Raw genomic sequence first — 20963 nt, forward strand, 5'->3', positions numbered from 1 at the left:
TTGGCTAAAGCACAAACCGATAAGACCATGCTAGAGCTGAGACAGTCCTGCTCGGCTCGCCATACTCAATGACCTTTCTAAAGAAGAACTTTAAAGAACACTGATCCTCTGCACTATAGCCCTCCTCAATGACTTAACATGCCTGCCATCAACAGACACAGTTATTGCTTTGAAAGGCAGTAGAATGGTGGATGCATGTATTCACAGGAATGCTCATAACATTTTCTTTGGGGAGAGATGGGGTCTGAGTGCTAAATGCAAACAGGGTTGCATTCAGTAGGCAGAAAGGGGATGAAACATTTTGAAACGAAGGGAAACGGGGAGGTACCAGCTACTAGAAAGTGTCCAATAAGAAACACTGGTTTTGCCCTAGTGTGCCACACTGAACATGACCCTGGAGAGGGTGTGGCCTGGCGAGTCTTGCCCTACTTTGTCATGAGTGTAACTTCCTATGTGATCCCTAGGTGAGCCCCTTCCGCCGTACACTGGTTGGCTGATGAGCGTTGTGGAGACCAATCAGCCACTCCCTTTGCCTATGCCTGTCAACGGAGGCTGCTGGGCTCCCCTTGTGGACTACCTCCCTGAAACCATCACTCCTAAGGGACCTCTACACAGGTACACACACACAGGCACGCACACAAGAGTGTGCAAAGCTGTCATCAAGGCAAAGGGTGGCTACTTTGAAGAATCTCATACATTAAATATATTTAGATTTGTTTAACCCTTAACCCTACACGATTTTAAAACAATTGTACCTTTATTTAACTAGGCAAGTCAGTTAAGAACAAATTCTTATTTTCAATGACAGCCTAGGAACAGTGGGTTAGCTGCCTTGTTCAGAACAACAGATTTGTACCCTGTCAGTTTACCTACTACATGATTCCATATGTGTTATTTTTTATAGTTTAGATGTCTCCACTAATTATTCTACAATGTCAAAAACCCCTGGAATGAGTTGGTTGTGTCCAAACTTTGGACTGGTACTGTACATTGTTGATATGTGTCTGTAGGTTTAACATCGCGGTGATCTTCATGACCGAGATGGTGGTTGACCACGGTGTGAGAGAAGACTGGGCCTTGCACCTACCACTGCTGCTACACGCCCTCTTTCTGGGTATGACGAGAACATACTTGTCAATGAGGAAGTACTGAATTAACCGATTCCGAACTTGCTTCAACTCGGACACGCTACAAAGTAGCTGGCATTTGCTGCCAAATGCTTTGCCCCGTATTACAGATGGAGACAATGGAGCAATACATATGAATCCCAACCCTGTGTCGTATCACCATGTTATTCCACTGCTAAAGGCGCTGTATGGAAGGTTTTACAGTGGGGTCAGAAATATTGACACCCTTGATAAAGATGAGCAATAATGACTATAATATAAATAATTAAATACTGAGCTATATTGTAAGCTCCCAAAATTTGGAAGTTATATTATTTTATATTAATACCATGGCTCAAAGAAAAATGGGTCAAATGTATTAACACCCTGAAGGATTGTTATAAATAAAGTAGTCAAAAGTTTAGTATTTGGTCCCATATTCCTAGCACTCAATGACTACATCAAGCGTGTGATTCTACAAACTGGTAGGATGCATTTGCAGTTCATTTTGGTTGTGTTTCAGATGATTTCATCATTATTCACGATTCATTCAGGTAGCATCCACATAAATGTAGAAGTGTTTAGAAAATGTTATTGTTGCGTATAATAAAAGGTACTCTAAAATGACACACTACATTATTTACCATTCATTTCTATTGGGGACAAAATAAAAACTCAACCATATGACATTCTTGGCCGATACCGATAACTGATACAAAAAAATGTTGCGGCCTTTTAAGCATTCTAGTACAGTTAAATAGTTGAAACACACACACACAGAAACCCTGTTTCTTGTTTGCATCGATCGAAGTAGTGGCCCTTGTACCTAGCATCAAGCATGGTGGCGACACAGTAGAAGCTCAGAGAGAATGCCACCGAGTTGCTTGATCACAGCCTCTTTGTAGAGTACTTTTCCAAGTTAACTTCCGACATAGGTTTTGTTGAGCAGGTGTTTCATTGCCATGATAGAGGGTATCACATCTGCTGCAGATGCAGTTGATGAGCTTATTTCTCCAGTCAGTTGGTCGTGTTCTCAAATGCCATTGAAATGGCAGCAGCGGTATGAGAACCAGCGCATTCTTGAGCATGCAATATGGCTTTCCTCAGTACGAAATCCTCGTCGACCCACTGTGCTGTCAGACTCAGCATGCTCATGGGGCTGACGTATATGACGTATATGGTCCAAATGTTAGTCGTGAAGCTAATAGCAGTGACGCCCCACAGCAAGTAGCTCATGGATGTGCGTTTCAACAGTACTGTGCAACTCCAGTAGGGCAACATCTGAAAAATAGTGCCTACTTGCTAGTGTGTACCAGTGCTCGACCATTCGGCGAAAGCCAACATCATCCACGGCAGAGAACGGTTGATTGTCAAAGGCAATGATTTCCATTATCTTGGCGTTAATGGATTTCGCCTTTGCGTTGTCTCGCTGAAATGTACGTTTCAACAATACTATGTAATTCTGGTAGGGCAACGTCTGAAAAATAGCGCTGAAAAACTACTTACTTGGTAGTGTGTACCGGGGCTTGAGGTGCTCGATGTTTAGAGCACTGTTGATTGTCTTGGGCAATGAATTTCATTATCTTGGTGTTAATGGATTTAGCCTTTGAGTTGTCTCACTGAAATGTTCTTACTCTTTCAAATGACTGCTCGACTTGAACTTGTTTAGTTGTTGGAGTGTGTCCTTAGTGTTTCTATGCTTTTATTCTGTGGAGCGCTTTATTTTTCATGGCGTCATTACATCTACCTACGTTATATAGGTATGCACGTCAGCGTTGACATCGGTTTTGCACATCACCGTTAAACTAGACATCGGGCCAAAGCTAATGTTGGCATTTTTAGCTACGTCCGATTCCGATATGCTTACCGTTATATCGTGCATCCCTAACTTAATCTAAAACAAACTGCAAATGCATCCAATGAGTTTGTAGAGTCACAAGCTTGATGTAGTCATTGCATGCTACTGTAGGAATATGGGACCAAGTACTCAAATTTTTACTACTATATTTCTTCTACTATATTTCTTCTTCTTTAGGGGTTTCAATAATTCTGACCCCTACCTTTTTGAGAGAAAAAAAGTATTACTTGTTTAACCAAATCCCTTTCTCTGAGCAATTTCCCTATTTCTTTGAGCATACAATACAGCTCAGTATTTGACTTATTTATTTTATACAGTAATTATTGCAGATTTTTATCAAGGGTGTCAAACATTTTGGACTCCACTCTATCTGCTGTCACTGTATTATGATGTATTTTTTTCACCACCAGGCATGGATCACTACCGTCCCGAGGTGTTTGAGCACAGCAAGCGTCTCCTCCTGCACCTACTCATCACGCTGTCCTGCAACCGCAACTTCCAGAAAATCGCCTCCGTCCTGCTGCAGACACGAGAGGTCAATAGCAGCAAGACCTTGACCAGCAAGTCAAGCTACCAGCCTGAATACTTCACTACTACAGGTAGTACACAGTACAGAATAGATTCCTGGGCAGTGTACATTAGGGAATGCAACTGATTTTTTTTTTTAACGTTTTGTGTTTATCATTATCATAACATGTGTGGTCTAAATCAAAGTTGATGTTTTAAAACTATAACAATTAAAATAAGCATCTGCAATTACATGTCATCAGTTCTGAGATGGTGGTTTCCAAATGGATTTTTATGCATTGTTTGGAAGGGGGGGTTTAAATGAAAATTGGAAATGAGCATTTCTTATTGGACAACTTCTAATAGTCCCTACCTGTTTCATCCCGTTTTGTGCCGAATGAACATGACCCAGGGCATTTGACTGTCAACAGATGCTGTTTACTTTGGAGCTGGGATACACAGTTAATTTGGGCTCTAATTGGGGTATCTGTCCCCAACAGATATCTGTATATGCAGTCATGTGAAATCCATAGATTAGAGCCTAATTCATTTATTTTAATTTCATGATTTCCTTATATGAACCGTAACTCTATAAAATGTTGCGTTTTATATTTTTTACAAAAAAAAAAATGGCTAAATTGCTAAATAAAGGAATTTCCCATTTTATCAAACTGACCATCTTAGACAGACAGCCTTGTGGTTCTAAGGGGGTCTATGGGAGGGAGCGTAGCACTGGACACATTGCTCTTATCCATGGTTAATCTAGGTACAGGTTAGTCGTACTGGTTAGTCGATGTCATTTGTTAATGTAGGTAAGGGTAAAATGACTATGCATAGATAATAGCAGCGAGTTGCAGCAGTGTAAAAACAATGGGGGGTCAATGGAAATAGTCCGGGTGGCCATTTGATTAATTGTTCAGCGGTCTTATGGCTTGGTGGTAGAAGCTGTTAAGGAGCCTTTTGGTCCTAGACCTGTAGCTCCGTAACCGCTTGCCGTGCGGTAGCAGAGAGAACAGTCTATGACTTGGGTGACTGGAGTCTTTGACATTTTTCAGGCCTTCCTCTGACACCGCCTAGTGTATAGGTCCTGGATGGCAGGAAGCTTGGCCCCAGAGATGTACTGGGCTTTAGACACTACCCTCTGTAGCACCTTACGGTCAGATGCTGAGTAGTTGCCATACCAGGCAATGATGCAACTGGTCAGGATGCTCTCGATGGTGCAGCTGTAAAACTTTTTGAGGATCTGGGGACCCATGCCTTTTCCTGCGGGGAAAAGGTGTTGTCTTGCCCTCTTCATGACTGTCTTGGTGTGTTTGGACCATGATACTTCATTGGTGATGTGAACACCAAGGAACTTGAAACTCGACCCTCTCCTCTACAGCCCGTCAATGTTAATGGGGGCCTGCTCAGCCTGCCTTTTCCTGTAGTCCACGATCAGCTCCTTTGTCTTGCTCACATTGAATTAGAGGTTGTTGTCCTGGCACCACACTGCCAGGTCTCTGACCTCCTCCCTATAGGCTGTCTCATCATTGTCTGTGATCAGGCCTATCACTGTTGTGTCGTCAGCAGACTTAATGGTGCTGGAGTCTTGTTTGGTCACACAGTTGTGGGTTCACAGGGTGTACATGAGGGGACTAAGCACGCACCCCTGAGGGGCCTCCATGTTGAGGATCAGCGTGGCATATGTGTTGTTGCCCACCCGCACCACCTGGGGTCGGACCATCAGGAAGTCCAAGATCCAGTTGCAGAGGGGGAGGTGTTTAGTCCCAGGGTCCTTAGCTTAGTGATGAGCTTTGTGGGCACTATGGTGTTGAATACTGAGATGTAGCCAATGAACAGCATTCTCACATAGGTGTTGCATTTGTCCAGGTGGAAAAGGGCAGTATGGAGTGCGATTGAGATTGCGTCATCTGTGGATCTGTTGGGGCAGTATGCGAATTGCCATGTCTAGAAAGTTACATATTCAACCAGTGGCGGTTGGTGCCGTTTAAGATAATGGAGGATGATATTATTTCTTATTTCTATTACAGCATATTGGATGACAGTCATTCATATTCCATTCACCCAGCTCAATGTAACATCGATAGGTTTAACCTACTACATGATACTTCAATTTTCCCTGTACGCATCATGAGTTTGCTACATCCTAGCCTATGAATGAAAGTTTACAACGTAAACTAGAAAGAATTTTGACTAATCAAGGTGACAGACAGCAACACATTCAATACCGCCTTGCACAAGCTTGCCTGCATCTAGCTGATCTAGGGTGTAATCATTAGTCCAACAGTTGCAAATTAGAGATTCTATTTGACAAAGTCAGGTATGTTTATCCCCGTTTTGTTCCGTTTGCTTCCATTTAAGAAAATGTTTTCAACAGTGTCGGCGGAATGAATACACCCCTGGTCACACGCAAACAGTTCACTTTCATAGCAGCCACATAAAAACAGCATGATCACTTTGCTCGTTTTATATATAATTCCTTCTCGCAATTATCTACGCGCTCTCCTCCTCTCACCTTTTTCCTTCGCTTGTGGACTTCATTGCACAACACATCAGCTGTCTGTGACCAGGCGAAAAAACATCATGACCGTTAACCGCAACACACAGCCTACATTGTTGTCACGTCATAGGCAACTAGAATTACTAGAATTAACGCTTTAGTAAACCCACTACAATCATGCAGTACAGTGTACAGTCAGAAAGCAGTTACACCGGCGGGCCAAGGTGGCAATAAATTTAATAAAACCAAAGCTTACCTTGACTTGAAAGAGTTCCAGTGTTGGATAGCAATAGCCAGCTAGCTAATATAACATCCCTCTATGTTTGAGCAAACTAGTCTAGCTAGCTGCATAAGAAGATTAATAGCTACACTGGCGGGCCCCGATGGTAATAAATTAATAAAACCAAAAGCTTACCTTGACTTGGAAGAGTTCCAGTACTGGATAGCCATAGCCATCTAGCTAATATAGCATCCCTCTATGTTTGAGTAAGCTAATCTAGCTAGCTGCATAAGCAGATTAGTAGTTTACGCCAGCGGGCCCCGATGGCAATAAATGAATAAAACCAAAAGCTTACCTTGACTTGGAAGAGTTCCAGTGCTGGATAGCCATAGCCAGCTAGCTAATATAGGATCCCTCTGTTTGAGCTGGGTGTTTGAGTAAGCTAAACTAGCTAGCTGCAGTTGATCTCTCTGATCCTTTGATTGGGTGCACAACATCCCAGTTCATGCTGCAAGAGCTCTGATAGGTTGGAGGATGTCCTCCGGAAGTTGTCATAATTACTGTTTAAGTCTATGGAAGGGGATGAAAGACATGAGCCTCCTAGGTTTTGTATTGAAGTCAATGTACCCAGAGGACAGAAGCTAGCTGTCCTCCTGCTATACCGGCTACAACAGAGTGCTGCTGAGGCTACTGTAGTACTTCATTGCAGTGTGTTAAATCCATTATTTGGTGACGGGAATATATTTAGTATAGTTTATCTAAAAAGGATAGCTTTGATTCATTATTTTGTATTTTTATGAATTTCACTGAGGATGGCCCTCCCCTTCCTCCTCTGAGGAGCCTCCACTGTATTCAACATAGTACTACTTATCCTCTTGTTAAAAAATATATTGGTGATAGCATTATTATTTTATGACATACTTGACTCGATAAAGAAAACTTCACTTGACCTGACTAGGGACAAGCTGGTTTCTTGGATTCACTAGTTATATAATATAGAAAAACAGAGCATAGAGTTCACCTCACACCTTGCTGCATTGGATTCACAACAGGAGCAGTGAGGAAGTAATGTGAAACCACAAAACGTTAACTGGGTGCTGTTCATTAAACACGGTTTTGAAGTTCACGTTGCACCTCCTCTGTTTCAACGCGTTTCATCCTGTCTTGTGCCTTCTGAACAGTCCCTATTTTGACTCCTCTCCTTCTCCTTCTCTCTTTCCCTCTCCCCTCTCCCTCCTCTCATCCCTCCTCTCATCCCTCTCCCCTCCCTCTCATCCCTCTCTCATCCCTTTCTCCTTCTCTCTTCTGCTCCCTTCCTCATCTTCTTCCTCTCCTTCCCTCTCCCCCCATCTCCCTCCATCCCCCTTTCATCCCTCTCCCCTCCCCTCTCATCCCTCATCCCTCTCCCCTCCATCTCCCTCTATCCCCCTTTCATCCCTTTCTCCTTCTCTCTCCCGCTCCCTTCCTCATCTTCTTCCTCTCCTTCCCTCTCATCCCTCTCCCCTCCATCCCCTTTCATCCCTCTCTCTCCCGCTCCCTTCCTCATCTTCTTCCTCTCCTTCCCTCTCCCTCCTAGGTGGGATGGACTTCCTGCGAGAGGGCCAGGCATCCCCAGTACCAGACTCTGGCCTCAGCTCCTCGTCCACCTCTTCCAGCCTCAGCCTGGGAGGCAGCACCTCCAACCTGCCCCATATCTCCTCCCAGGAGGCGGAGGAGCTGAAGAGCCCCTCAGAGACAGACGAGAAGACCAACAAGCTGATTGAGTTCCTCACCACCAGGTAGGTTGGCCACGGACCGAAGGACGTACAATCCGACGGACATGCAGAGAGTCGGCCAGACAGACAAACAGGCAGTCGGCCAACCAGTCAGTCACATAGTATGTACCACTACCAACAGACAGACACTCGCACACGCATGCACAAACACACCGATTTGAGTGGAACACTAGAACTTCATTAGCTATTTATCCTGGCAAAGGCAAACGGAAATATAATTTGCAGGCCTTCATCTTGAAGATGTATATGGCCATGCAATTTCATGTCGGTTTAATCAACTTGATGTCAGTGTGAGAGAACAGGGAGCCAACTCCTCACGTCATACGCCACCTAGTGGTCTAGTGTGGCTAACACAACAACAAACTTGTCATTGTTGAAGTAGCAACACCACTGAAGCTCCACTTTGCTTTCCCCTAAGTACAGTACTAGGATCAGTTCCTCTCCCATCCTAACCTCAACCATTAGTAAGGAAAATTCTCAACTGACCCAAGATCAGCGTCTAGGGGCAATTTCACCCTACTGGTATACTTCTGTTTGAATTATACATTTGTTATCCTCTCTATGATATCATAAACAATTGTGTTATTGTTTTCCAGGGCCTGTGGCCCCATGTGGTGTCACGAAGCTATCTCACCCAAGAACCAGACCTCAAAAAGCACTGAGCAGCTTGTCAACTTTCTGCGTTATGTGGTGTCGGTGTTCAAAGAGTCCAAATCAGGTAATCCTCCCCAAGAGTCTAGCGCTATTCTACACCTTACCACACTACATGCTCATGCCGGAAGCACTGCACTTCCTTTCACCTATTGCCTTGTAAAAGCGTAGTCCGACATCAGTGTGCCCGTGTGTGTCTGTGCGCGCATATATGTGTATTTGCGAACATGCATGTGTGTGTGCGTGCCCATGCTTTGTGCGTGTGTGTCTCATACCTCTCCTGTGTGGGCCAGACTTCCACCTGGAGCAGCAGTTGAGTGACATAGCTCTGCAGATGGGTCTGTGTAGCTTGTCACGCCACTACGCCGGGAGGTCCTTCCAGGTGGTTCGGGGGCTGCGGCAGCCGCTCTCGGCCCACGCCGTGTTCGACCTGCTCTCGCGACTGGTGGAGGTGGTGGGGGAGCACGGGGAGGAAGTACAGGTGTGTGTGGGCGGAGGGAACGGGGGAGTGTCTGTGTGTTCCTGTGTGTGTGTGTGTGAGAGTGTGAGTGTGCGCGAGTGTGTGCGCGAGTGTGTGCGTGCGTGTGTGCGTGCGTGTGATTGTGCAGATACCCAGTTTTAATGTCCTCCTGCTCTTCTAGGGTTATGTTATGGAAGTGTTGCTCACCTTAGAGTCTGTGGTGGACAACCTGGCTGAATGTCTCAAGAACAATGACCTAATGGCTATCCTGAACAGGTTGGTTTGCAGATCACTTTAAAACAAATGTATTAACATGTAGCTAGATTGGGATACAGTACATAAATTGCGTTGCGAACGAACTGCTGCCTCCAGGGGCATGTGGTCTGGGGGCGGAAGCACTACCACTAGATCAGGTAATGGACCTTTATATTCGCCTGGAACCCACACTGTTCTGGCTGTAAGAATGGCTGTAATTACTGGCGTTATAAAACAAGACTAAGTCAGCAAATGGATCACCTTCAACCAATCAGAAGTCCAAATCTTTTGATGTTCTCCAAATGCAACATAAGCTAAACCTGCCCACAGTTGCTAAGAGGACACTGATTGGACTAGCTACTTTTAAGCCTGTCCAAGTGCCCCTTTATTGGAGAAGGTTCAGACTGAATCAGTAAAGTGAACCAATAGAGAAACAGAAAGTAGTAGCTGCAGCAACAAATCACAATTTATTGGTCACATACACATGGTTGCAAATGTTATTGAAAGTGTAGCAAAATGCTTGTGCTTCTAGTTCCGACAGTGTAGCAATATCTAACAATTCCACAACATTCCTAATGGAATAAGGAATGGAGAGGAATAAGAATATACAAAATGTAGTAGCTGCATCAACAGAGTTCACACATCTATTATCACTTACGACCTTACAACCCAGCACCCAAAGCTGTTTGTTCAAACAATTTAGAGTTGAGTACGCCAATCCTTTATTAGGTATTTGTATGCCAGGTTGTTAAGGGTTTCAACTCATCGCTAGTCTCTTATTGGCTCTCCAGGGCATCCTCCCCAGACTTCCTTACCAGCGGGAAGCTGGTGTCCAACAGGAAGAGCACGGGGCAGCTGAACCTGTTCCAGCAGGGTGTGGGGACAGCCGAGCGCAGCCGTCACCAGAGGAGCTACTCCGTCCCCAAGAGGTTTGGTGAGGCTGACCGCTCATCCGACCCTCCTCGCAGCGCTACACTGGACCGCGTCCAGGCCTGCACCCAGCAGGGAGGGCTGACCAAGAACCGCAAGTAGGGGACAGCAAGTAGCCAAGTAGACTACAGCAATTTTTATGAATCCTTTCATTTGGCATCTCCCAGTCATTTTGAGGTCATATGTTCATAAGGATACACCTTGGTAAAACGTTGGGGGTGCCACAAGGGGCATCTATTGGGATAGAAAGCCTAAAATAAATAAACGCATTGCTCTCCTCCGCAGTCCGTCCTCTTCCAAAGAGCCCCTGAGTGACCCAGCCAACGTCAACCACCCGTCCAACCTGCTGGCCACCATCTTCTGGGTTGCTGTGTCCCTGATGGAGTCAGACTTTGAGTTTGAGTACCAGATGTCCCTGCGGCTGCTCCTCAAGCTGTTGGCCCACGTGGCCCTGGACAAGCAGGAGAACAGGGAGCGGCTGGAGAAGCTGCAGGGCCAGCTGAGGTGGAGTGGCTTCGCCGGACTCCAGCAGCTGCTCCTCAAGGGCTTCACGTCCACTTCCACCACCGACCTCACCCTGCACATCTTCTGCCAGCTCACGCCTGTCTCGCGGGTGCCCGTGGTGGACACCTCACAAGCCATAGGTATGTTATCTGTAGTCCCGTGTGACTCAATTGGTAAAGCATGGCACTTGCAACGATATGGTAAAGGCTTAAATTTCAGCTTGCGGAACCCATATTATAAATGCATGCGCACATGACTGGAAGTCTCTTTGGATAACAGCGTCTGCTAATTGGTATATACAGTATGTACGGTGGAGTCTGAAATAATCGAAACCCTTGATAAAGATAATGACTGAATAAAATAAATAATCCTAGTACTGAGCTACAGTTGAAGTCAGAAGTTTACATACACCTTAGCCAAATACATTTAAACTCAGTTTTTCACAATTCTTTCACAATTTTCTCTCATTCTCTCTAATATTATCCTGACAGTAAACATTCCCTGTTTTAGGTCAGTTAGGATCACCGCTTTATTTGAAGAATGTGAAATGTCAGAATAATATTAGAGAGAATGATTTATTTCAGCTTTTATTTCTTTCATCACATTCCCAGTGGGTCAGAAGTTTACATACACTCAATTAGAATTTGGTAGCATTGCCTTAAACAACTTAAACTTGGGTCAAACGTTTCAGGTAGCCTTCCACAAGCTTCCCACAATAAGTTGGGTGAATTTTGGCCCATTCCTCCTGACAGAGCTGGTGTAACTGAGTCAGGTTTGTAGGCCTCCTTGCTGTGACCGACCAGCTCAAATCGGTCTTATGGAGCAAAATTTGAAATGGTGTTTTTTACATTGGATAAAAGTAGAGACTCAGAGCTACAAAATGGTATATCATACACCACAGTTGAGGAACATAGGGAAAGTAATTTTGCTTTGAACTTGTTAACCCACTTTTGAATGTTTTTGTACTAATGGAGAGCCCTTCTTTGTCTACAGCCATTCAGCATTGTTCACATCTTCTTAAGCTTTAGCCACATTCATCCCTTTAATGGTTGATCCGAGCGTTCTGTACAAACAGCAGTCAAGCACCCAAGCTAACTTGCTAGCTACAGTACCAGTCAGAAGTTTGGACACCTTATTTTTTTATATTTTCTACATTGTAAAATAATAGTAAAGACATCAAAACTATGAAATAACACATATGGAATCATGAATATATAATATATTTTATATTTGAGATTCTTCAAAGTAGCCACCCTTTGCCTTGATGACAGCTTTGCACACTCTCTCGCATTCTCTCAACCAGCTTCATGAGGTAGTCACCTGGAATGCATGTCAATTAACAGGTGTGCCTGTTAATTTAATTTCTTTCCACCTCATTCATTCCACCTTATTGCATTTGAGCCAATCAGGTGTGTTGTGATAAGGTAGGGGTGGTATACAGAAGGTAGCCCTATTTGGTTAAAGACCAAGTCCATATTATGGCAAGAACAGCTCAAATAATTACATCATTACTTTAAGACATGAAGGTCAGTTAATGCGGAAAATGTCAATAACTTTCAATGTTTCTTCTAGTACAGTCACGAAAACCATCAAGCGCTATGATGAAACTGGCTCTCATGTGGACCGCCACAGGAAAGGAAGACCCAGAGTTACCTCTGCTGTAGAGGATAAGTTCATAAGAGTCACCAGCTTCAGAAATTGCATCTCAACATCAACTGTTCAGCTTCTCAACATCAACTGTTCTGAAGAGACTGCTTGAATCAGGCTTTCATGGTCGAATTGCTGCAAAGAAACCACTACTAAAGGACAGACACCAATAAGAAGAGACGACTTGCTTGGTCCAAGAAACATCAGCAATGGACATTAGACCGGTGGACATTTGTCCTTTGGTCTGATGAGTCCAAATTTTAGATTTTTGGTTCCAACCGCCGTGTCTTTGTGAGACGCAAAGTAGGTGAACGGATGATCGCTGCATGTGTGGTTCCCACCGTGTAGCACGGAGGAGGAGTGATGGTGCTTTGCTGCTGACACTGTCAGTGATTTATTTAGAATTCAAGGCAGACTTAACCAGCATGGCTACCACAGCATTCTGCAGTGATACACCATCCCATCTGGTTTCCTCTTAGTGGGACTGTAATTTGTTTTTAAACAGGACAATGACCCAACACACCTCCAGGCTGTGTAAGGGCTATTTGACCAAGAAGGAGAGTGATTGAGTGCTACATCAGATGACCTGGCCTCCACAATCCAGCCAGCCTCCACCCAATTGAGGTGGTTTGGGATGTTGGATCACAGAGTGAAGGAAAAGCGGGTAACAAGTGTGACAGCCCCTCTCTGCTCCGTCTACTGGGTTTTGCTGTGCTTACTTCCTGCAGGAGATCGGTGGGCGGAGTAGGAGAGGTGGGCAGAGCTGGGAGGGTCATCAGTGCTGATGGGGCACACCTGTGAAAGCTCAGCTGTGGCATAAGGTCACTGTTTCCTCTCATTCAGCAAGAGATTCCTCTCTCCATGCATACCTTTGGTTGTTTCATCGTGGCATTGGCAGTTGACACCTAATTAACTGACCTTCATGCCTCATCTGATTATTGTTGTGAGTGTTTATTTCTGGAATACATTTATTTTGTTATTCCTTTACTCAATGTGTGGTTTGCCATCGTTTGTTACAGTCTTGAGCCAGGTTGTAACACAAGTGCTCAGCATTTGTGGGCACTCCTTCAAGATTGTTTGAAAAGCATTCCATTTGAAGCTGGGTGAGAGAATGCCAAGACTGTGTAAAGCTGTCATCAAGGCAAAGGGTGGCTACTCTAAAATGTAAAATACATTTTGATTTGTTTAACACTATTGGTTACTACAGTGCATGATTCCAAAGGTGTTATTTCATAGTTTGTCTTCACAATTGTTTTACAATGTAGAAAATATTAAAAATAAAGAAACCCTTTAATGAGTAGGTGTGTCCAAACTTTTGACTGGTACTGTACTTCCAGACACACATGACAGAACAGCTCACGTTCTCGCCCTAGCAGAGCTCGTTAGGCTGTTATGTCATCCAGAGCGTTTGTGAATTCAACTGTGCTGTCAGATTGTCTGTTCGTAAATTCAGAGTGTTTTGCTCTCGGAGCGTTCAGAGCTCACACTGGACACTCTGACCGATAAGAAGGGTTGATCGTTCGTAAATGAATCAGTTATTCTGCGCTCTGGCACACTCAAATGACATGTCTTTTGTGAAGACATGTAGCTAGTTAGCTATCTAGGTAAACAATGAATCATAATCCTGTTATAGGATTTTATGAATAATGATTAAATGTATACATTTGATGCAGGATTGTAACTAACATAATTCTACCCTGTCTAACAAAGAATGTTTCTACATAGACAAAGAGGAAGTTTTAACAGACAAATTGTGACAGACAACTCACAACTTGACCACTGTGAAACCAATAACAGGAAGAAAGTCTCCCCACCCAAGGCGGGGAGAAACCGTTAGGTTTGCAGTAGATTATGCAACTTGTGGTAGCATATGATAAGCAATATGTGTGTGTTGGAATGGACTTTTGAAGCAGCTTTGTCCTTGTCGGAGAGGAGGGGGGACATTTAGGACGCTATGTGTGATATATAAACTAAAGTACATGTGGTTATGTTCAGAGCTCTTGATTAATTTTGAGACTGATCCTTGTCTATTTCATGCAAAAAAGAACCTTACAAATTCTTAGAACCGGACAAAGTGTTTTGCTTTGTTATAATTGAATTGGTTTGTTAGAGGAATTAAACTCCTCTAAGAAATCCCAACTCATGACTTTTCTACCCTGCATGACGTTTCTACCCTGCATGAATCTGCAGGTTCAATGTTAGCTATATAACATTAGGCTATAACTAGTCAAGAAAATGGCTCTGAGATATGAATTATAAGGTCATACACATAATGTTATCTGGCTGGCTCGCTAGCTAAAGTTATCTAGCTAACAGTACACAAACTTGAAATGAAACCACTTTCTGTTAAAATTAGAAACGTGTAAAATCTGAAAATGTTGCTAGCTAGACTATCTTACCTGTACACATCATGGATGGACTAGTCTCCTGTCGGATGCCGTGGTTGCCCTTTAGTTTTAAGATGTAATCCGGAGACAGATGTAAAATACATGGGCTCCTGAGTGGCGCAGTGGTCTAAGACATTACTTCTCAGTGCAAGAGGCGTCACTGCAGTACCTGGTTCAAATCCGGGCTGCATCACATCTGGCCATCATTGGGAGTCCCATGGAGTGGCGCACAACTGGCCCAGCGTTGTCCAGGGTAGGCCATCATTGTAAATAAGAATTTAATTGACTTGCCTAGTTAAATAAAGGTTAAATAAAAAATTTACAGGAATTCAGTTTCACTACGTGATAAAAAAAAATGTAAAGACCCTTTAGACAGGATTACCGAGACATCGACCAGCTCAAATAGACAGAAGCGTGCTATATGTCAGATCAATCCAAACTCATCTCTCGGCATGTCCATGCACCAAAAAGTTTATATTCAAACGGCTCTCCTGTGAAGTACTGACCCGCAACATAAGCCTAGTTTCCTGAAACGGGTGAAATGTTTTTATTAAAGTTTTCCAAAATGTATATCAATGTAAGTACAAAGACTTTACCATATCCCAACCACCTTTACTCCCTTCACACATCCAACCCCTCCATACCTGTCCATCCTACCTCATTCCACAAAATAAAATGATCAATAGAAGTGGAGATAACATTACAGAAGTTTGCATCAGACAGGAGAAGAGAAATGAATCTCCAACAGAGAGGAGTATGAGTTTGTCGAGGGCTAAAGGTCCATGGTCAGAAATTACAATGGGAAATATTCAGAAGAGGTGACATTTGGAAGTAAATTATGATAAATAAAGAAATAGTCAGTACGAGAAAAATAATGGTGTACATGTGAAAAGAAAGAATACTCTCTTGCCTGGGGATTCTGAAATCTCCAGGGATCTGTACACCCATTCTGAACCATAAAATATGAGAAGGACTTTGACATAGCAGAAGGAGACATATTTCTGGGTTTGGAGCGGTCTGAAGCCTGGCTAATAACACAATTCAGATCCCCGCCAATTATCAAAAGATGGGTGTTCAGAGAAGGGATTTTCCCCAGCAACCCATTTAACATTCAGCATATATATTGACCAGTACTGCAAGAGTTTGCCAAATGGTGCCAATTATTATTAAATGTCTCCCATTACTTTCTGAAGTGTATTATTTTACTAACCAAAATTGCAACCCCTCTGGCTATGGAGTCAAAGTCTGAATGGAAAACCTGCCTAAACCTGGAGTTTTGTAGCATTGAGTGATTTTTAATGAGCAAATGGGTCTCTTGTAGAAATACCCCATCTGCTTTTAGCTTTTTCAAAGGGGAGAAAACCTCTTGACAGAATTATTCATTGTTTTAGTATTCCAAGATAAAACTTTATAGGATTAGGCCTACCTATTCACCATCTAAAATATTGAAAGGAAAAAAGATAAAGATAAAATAGAGAACTGATGAAAAATGCAACAAAGTGTGTGTATATATATATATATATATAATTTTTTTTTATCAAATAAAAAGAAAATAAAGAAAAAAGGTCCCCATCACCTCCCCTTTCACCCAAACCCAAAGTCTCCTTCCTCAGCGAATGGAATGCTTTGATGCATATGAATAAACAGAAAACCTTACTATCCTAACACGGAGAGGCTCCGTAGCACAAGCAGTGAAATACATTTGAAGAGGCATTCACAAAACGGAAAAGTAGGTCAACAGATGGCGCCGACAGATAGGGCAGCTGTGCTTCTAGCGTGTGTTATTTCTTACATTATTATCCCAGAAATGTCTTTGTTACATACAGCTGGGAAGAACTTTTGGATATCAGAGCGGCGGTAACTCACCAGCATTACGACCAGGAATACGACTTTCCCGAATCGGATCCTTTGTTCATACTCCCCAGAGCAATTGAACTTATCCCAGAGGCTGATCCAAAAAAACGCCGGGGTAGAGGAGGTATTCGGAGTGGACTTTTAGTCCGACTCATGAGGCACGCACACCACCCACCGCTTCCTGGTATATTACTCACTAATGTTCAGTCTCTGCATAATGAAGTTGACAAGCTCAGGGTTGTAACATACTCTGTTTCACGGAAACATGGCTCTCTCGGGATATACTGTATGAGTCCGTACAGCCAGTTGGGTTCTCAGTTCATTGCGCAGACAGGAATAAATATCTCTCCTGGAAGAAGCAGGGGTTTTCATGATTGACCACTCATGGTGGGATTGTGATAACATACAGGAACTCAAGTCCTTTTGTTCACCCGACCTTGAATACCTCACAATCAAATGCCAACCGTATTACCTCCCAAGAGAATTATCTTCGGTTATAGTAACTGCCGTGTATATTCCCCCTCAAGCCGATACCACGGCGGCCCTCAAGGAACTTCACTGGACTTTATGCAAACTGGAAACCACATATCCTGAGGCCGCATTTATTGTAGCTGGGAATTTAAACAAAGCAAATTTGAGGAAAATGCTACCGAAGTTCTATCAACACATTGACTATAGTACTTGCGCTGCTAAAAACACTCGACCACTGCTACTCCAACGTCCGGGATGCCTACAAGGCTCTCCCCCGCCCTCCCTTAGGCTAATCTGATCACAACTCCATTTTGCTCCTCCCTTCCTATTGGCAGAAACTCAAAAAGGAAGTACCCATGCTAAGGACTATTCAACGCTTGTCTGACCAATCGGAATCCACGCTTCAAGATTGTTTTGATCACGCGGACTGGTATATGTTCTGGGCGGCCTCTGAGAATAACATTGACGAATACACGGATACGGTGACTGAGTTTATCAGGAAGTGTATAGGAGATGTTGTACCCACTGTGACTATTAAACCTACCCTAACCAGAAACCGTGGATAGATGGCAGCAGTGCGCAAAATTTAATGCGCGAACCACCACATTTAACCATGGCAAGGTGACTGGGAGTATGGCCGAATACAAACAGTTTAGTTATTCCATCCGTATGCCAATCAAACAGGCAAAACGTCAGTATAGAGACAAAGTGGAGACGCTATTCAACGGCTCAGACACAAGACGCATGTGGCAGGGTCTATAGACAATCACGGACTATAAAGGGAAAACCAGCCATGTTGCGGACACCGACGTCTTGCTTCCAGACAAGCTAAACACCTTCTTCGCCCGCTACCAAGGGACTGTAGACTCTCCTTTCTCCATGGCCGACATGAGTAAGCCATTTAAGCGTGTTAACCCTCGCAAGGCTGCCGGCCCAGACGGCATCCCTAGCCACGTCCTCAGAGCATGCGGATACCAGCTGGCTGGAGTGTTTACGGACATTTTCAATCTCTCCCTATCCCAGTCTGCTGTCCCCACATGCTTCAAGATTTCCACCATTGTTCCTGTACCCTAGAAAACAAAGGTAACTGACTATTGCCCCATAGCACTCACTTCTGTCATCATGAATTGCTTTGAGAGACTAGTCAAGGATCATATCACCTCCACCCGACCTGTCGCCCTAGACCCACTCTAATATGTATACTGCCCCAATAGATCCACAGACGATGCAATCGCCATCCTACTGTACACTGCCCTATCCCATCTGGACAAGAGGAATACCTATGTAAGCATGCTCTTCGTTGACTATAGCTAAGCATTCAACACCGTAGTACCCTCCAAGCTCATTAACCTTGTGGCCCTGGGTCTGAACCCCGCCCTGTGCAACTGGTTCCTGGACTTCCTGACGGGCCGCCACCAGGTGTTGAAGGTAGGAAACAACACGTGCACTTTGCTGATCCTCAACACTGGGGCCCCACAAGGGTGTTTGCTCAGCCCCCTCCTGTACTCCCTGTTCACCCAACTCAATCATCAAGTTTTGTCGACACAACAGTAGTAGGCCTGATTACCAACAATGTCGTGACAGCCTACAGGGAGAAGGTCAGGTCCCTGGGAGTGTGGTGCAGGAACATAACCTCTCACTCAATGTCAACAAAACATGTGTCTGTACATGTATGAATGATTAATGGGGCGTAGTAAAGGGGTCAAAAGTCCTTCAGTAGGTATCTAGATGAAAAAACTAAAAAAGGAAAGCTCTGCAAAAGCCTGGAATTGTAGCCATGCATTACTTCACTAGCCATCTAGCCAAATAAAAAAGACCTCCCAAACGTGTAGCTTAAATGACAACCACACAAGACAGTAGTCATCATTTTTATCAGAGTTCAATGGTGTTTCTGCAGAGTAGCAACAGGGGGGAAAAAGCCCTGCTGTAAAAATCAAAACATCTCTTCGACTTGGAAGGTAGGCTAGACTAGGCTATGCATGCTACCTGGCAAAAGAGTAGGTGATAGATCCAATATATCAGAAGTGACTGTTGAACCAACGCTTGGCATCCTCGTGGGAGTCGAACTTTAGCCTTCCCTCCGGTATGTTGAACGTGGAGACGAGCAGGGGAGCAGAGTGAGAATTTTAACTTTCTTCTGATAAAGGTTGCGTTTCACATCGAGGAATTTAGCTCTCTTCTTGGTGACACTCGAGCTGAGGTCAGGAAAGATGAACACCTTGCATCCACAGACGTGTAGCTGGTCTCTGCCCTGCCTCTGGAGGATGTGCTCCTTGTCACAGTAGTAGTGAAAACAGACGATAAACACTCTAGGCTTGGAGTTGTCATCTCCGCCAGCTGGGGCTATGGACCCCCCAGCACCTTATGGTTATCGTAGCTCAGACGGGCGACCGTTCTCTCAAGGGCTACTATGTGTTTATGGTAGTCACACAAGTCATGTTCAAAGCCGTCAAGTCAGCTGCCTTGTTCATCCACAGCAGCTCGGACAGCATCAAGGACAGCAGTGAAGGGGGTCAGAGCAGCATCGATGGCAGTTTTGAGCTGAGTGGCAATGGTAGCTGTAATTTCCGAGATCAGATCCGTACGGAGGTTCTGAAGATCTGTGTGGATTGTGACCGCATGAGACTCCGTATCGGTTGGACTGGAGTCGGCGCCATTACCATTCACGTTTGCCATCGAGGTTCAAACGTTAGTGACAGGTCTTCTGCTCCTCATTTGAATCAGAAAGATAACTTACAAATTCATCACTCATGTGATATGTAAGAAAGTGAAATGCAAAGTACAAATTTGGCTAAATTAACTAATGCGTAGGAGCCTCGTCCACGAGCGTCTTCTTCGTTCACATGCTCAGCCGCGTCAGTTGGTTCTTTGTGTCTGTCTCTCATTTTATGCCGTCACTGTAGCACTTTGATTTTCTTTCAATAAAAAGTGAGTTATAAATTAAATATATTGTTATTAATTATTATTTATAATTTTTGAGTGAAATGGAAGCCCTATTTCTCTTGTTCCCCAGGTTTTCCTCTGAACGTTCTCTGTCTGCTGCCACATCTGGTCCAGAACTTCGACGGCCCATCCCAGTTCTGTAAAGACGTGGCGCAGAGAATAGCTCAGGTTAGTCTCCTCGTCAACTTTCCAGTCAATGTGCGTTATTTAATAGATAAACGAGGACTTTACACATGCAAAATGAGGTGAAATAGGTCAATTTTCTCCAGAAATTAAGTCAATGTAAAGTATATAAATGTACTCTTGGTCATTTTGAAATCGAATTCATGTCAATCTAATTCATTATTTATGATTCATTGCCAACATGTACCGTAAATATTTAGTATTTGATTTCTGCTTGGATGGCCAGGTATGCTTAGAGGAGAAGAATTCGAAACTGTCCAACTTGGCCCATGTGATGACCCTGTACAAAACACACTCGTACACCCGGAACTGCTTCTCCTGGGTCAACGTCGTCTGTCGCTATCTCCACGAGGCCTTCTCCGAGATCACCCTCAACATGGTCACTTACATGGCCGAGGTCTGTATGGCTGTTCTATGGATAACCATACTCCTCTTAAGCCTGATTCACACTATAGGGCCAAACCAATCCAGTTCAAGACGAACTGTACAGGGCTGGCCTGGTTTGGTATCTATCTTAGTTGCTGGAACTGTGCAGGAAAGGACAATGTGAGAAGAAAATATCTGAGCCAGTATAGTGCTGTTCAGGTCAGCCCTATAGTGTGAATTATCCTTAAGAGTTTCTGATACATAAATTAAGTTTCTCCTCGAGTAATATGGTTTAATGGATTAAATTGATCAATGTAGGGCTATCCATCCATTTCAGACTGTGTCA

The 20963-nt window shown here is 43.9% G+C and overlaps 1 protein-coding gene across 3 annotated transcripts in view; it reads left to right on the forward strand.

Annotated features, from left to right (window-relative positions):
* Positions 1-20963, forward strand: part of LOC115137173 (protein furry homolog) — a 205759-nt gene that overhangs the window by 123336 nt on the left and 61460 nt on the right. For all 3 annotated transcript variants that reach the window (XM_029673300.2, XM_065024673.1, XM_065024674.1), the window contains exons 38-48: positions 465-615; positions 1011-1114; positions 3375-3563; positions 7768-7969; positions 8563-8684; positions 8911-9098; positions 9259-9353; positions 10124-10360; positions 10548-10906; positions 20139-20236; positions 20478-20648. In XM_029673300.2, coding sequence (XP_029529160.2) covers positions 465-615; positions 1011-1114; positions 3375-3563; positions 7768-7969; positions 8563-8684; positions 8911-9098; positions 9259-9353; positions 10124-10360; positions 10548-10906; positions 20139-20236; positions 20478-20648 — 1916 coding nt within the window. The remainder of the gene's footprint in view (positions 1-464; positions 616-1010; positions 1115-3374; positions 3564-7767; positions 7970-8562; positions 8685-8910; positions 9099-9258; positions 9354-10123; positions 10361-10547; positions 10907-20138; positions 20237-20477; positions 20649-20963) is intronic.

Source organism: Oncorhynchus nerka, linkage group LG11 (genome assembly GCF_034236695.1).
Source record: "Oncorhynchus nerka isolate Pitt River linkage group LG11, Oner_Uvic_2.0, whole genome shotgun sequence".
In the NCBI taxonomy this organism is placed as follows: domain Eukaryota; kingdom Metazoa; phylum Chordata; class Actinopteri; order Salmoniformes; family Salmonidae; genus Oncorhynchus; species Oncorhynchus nerka.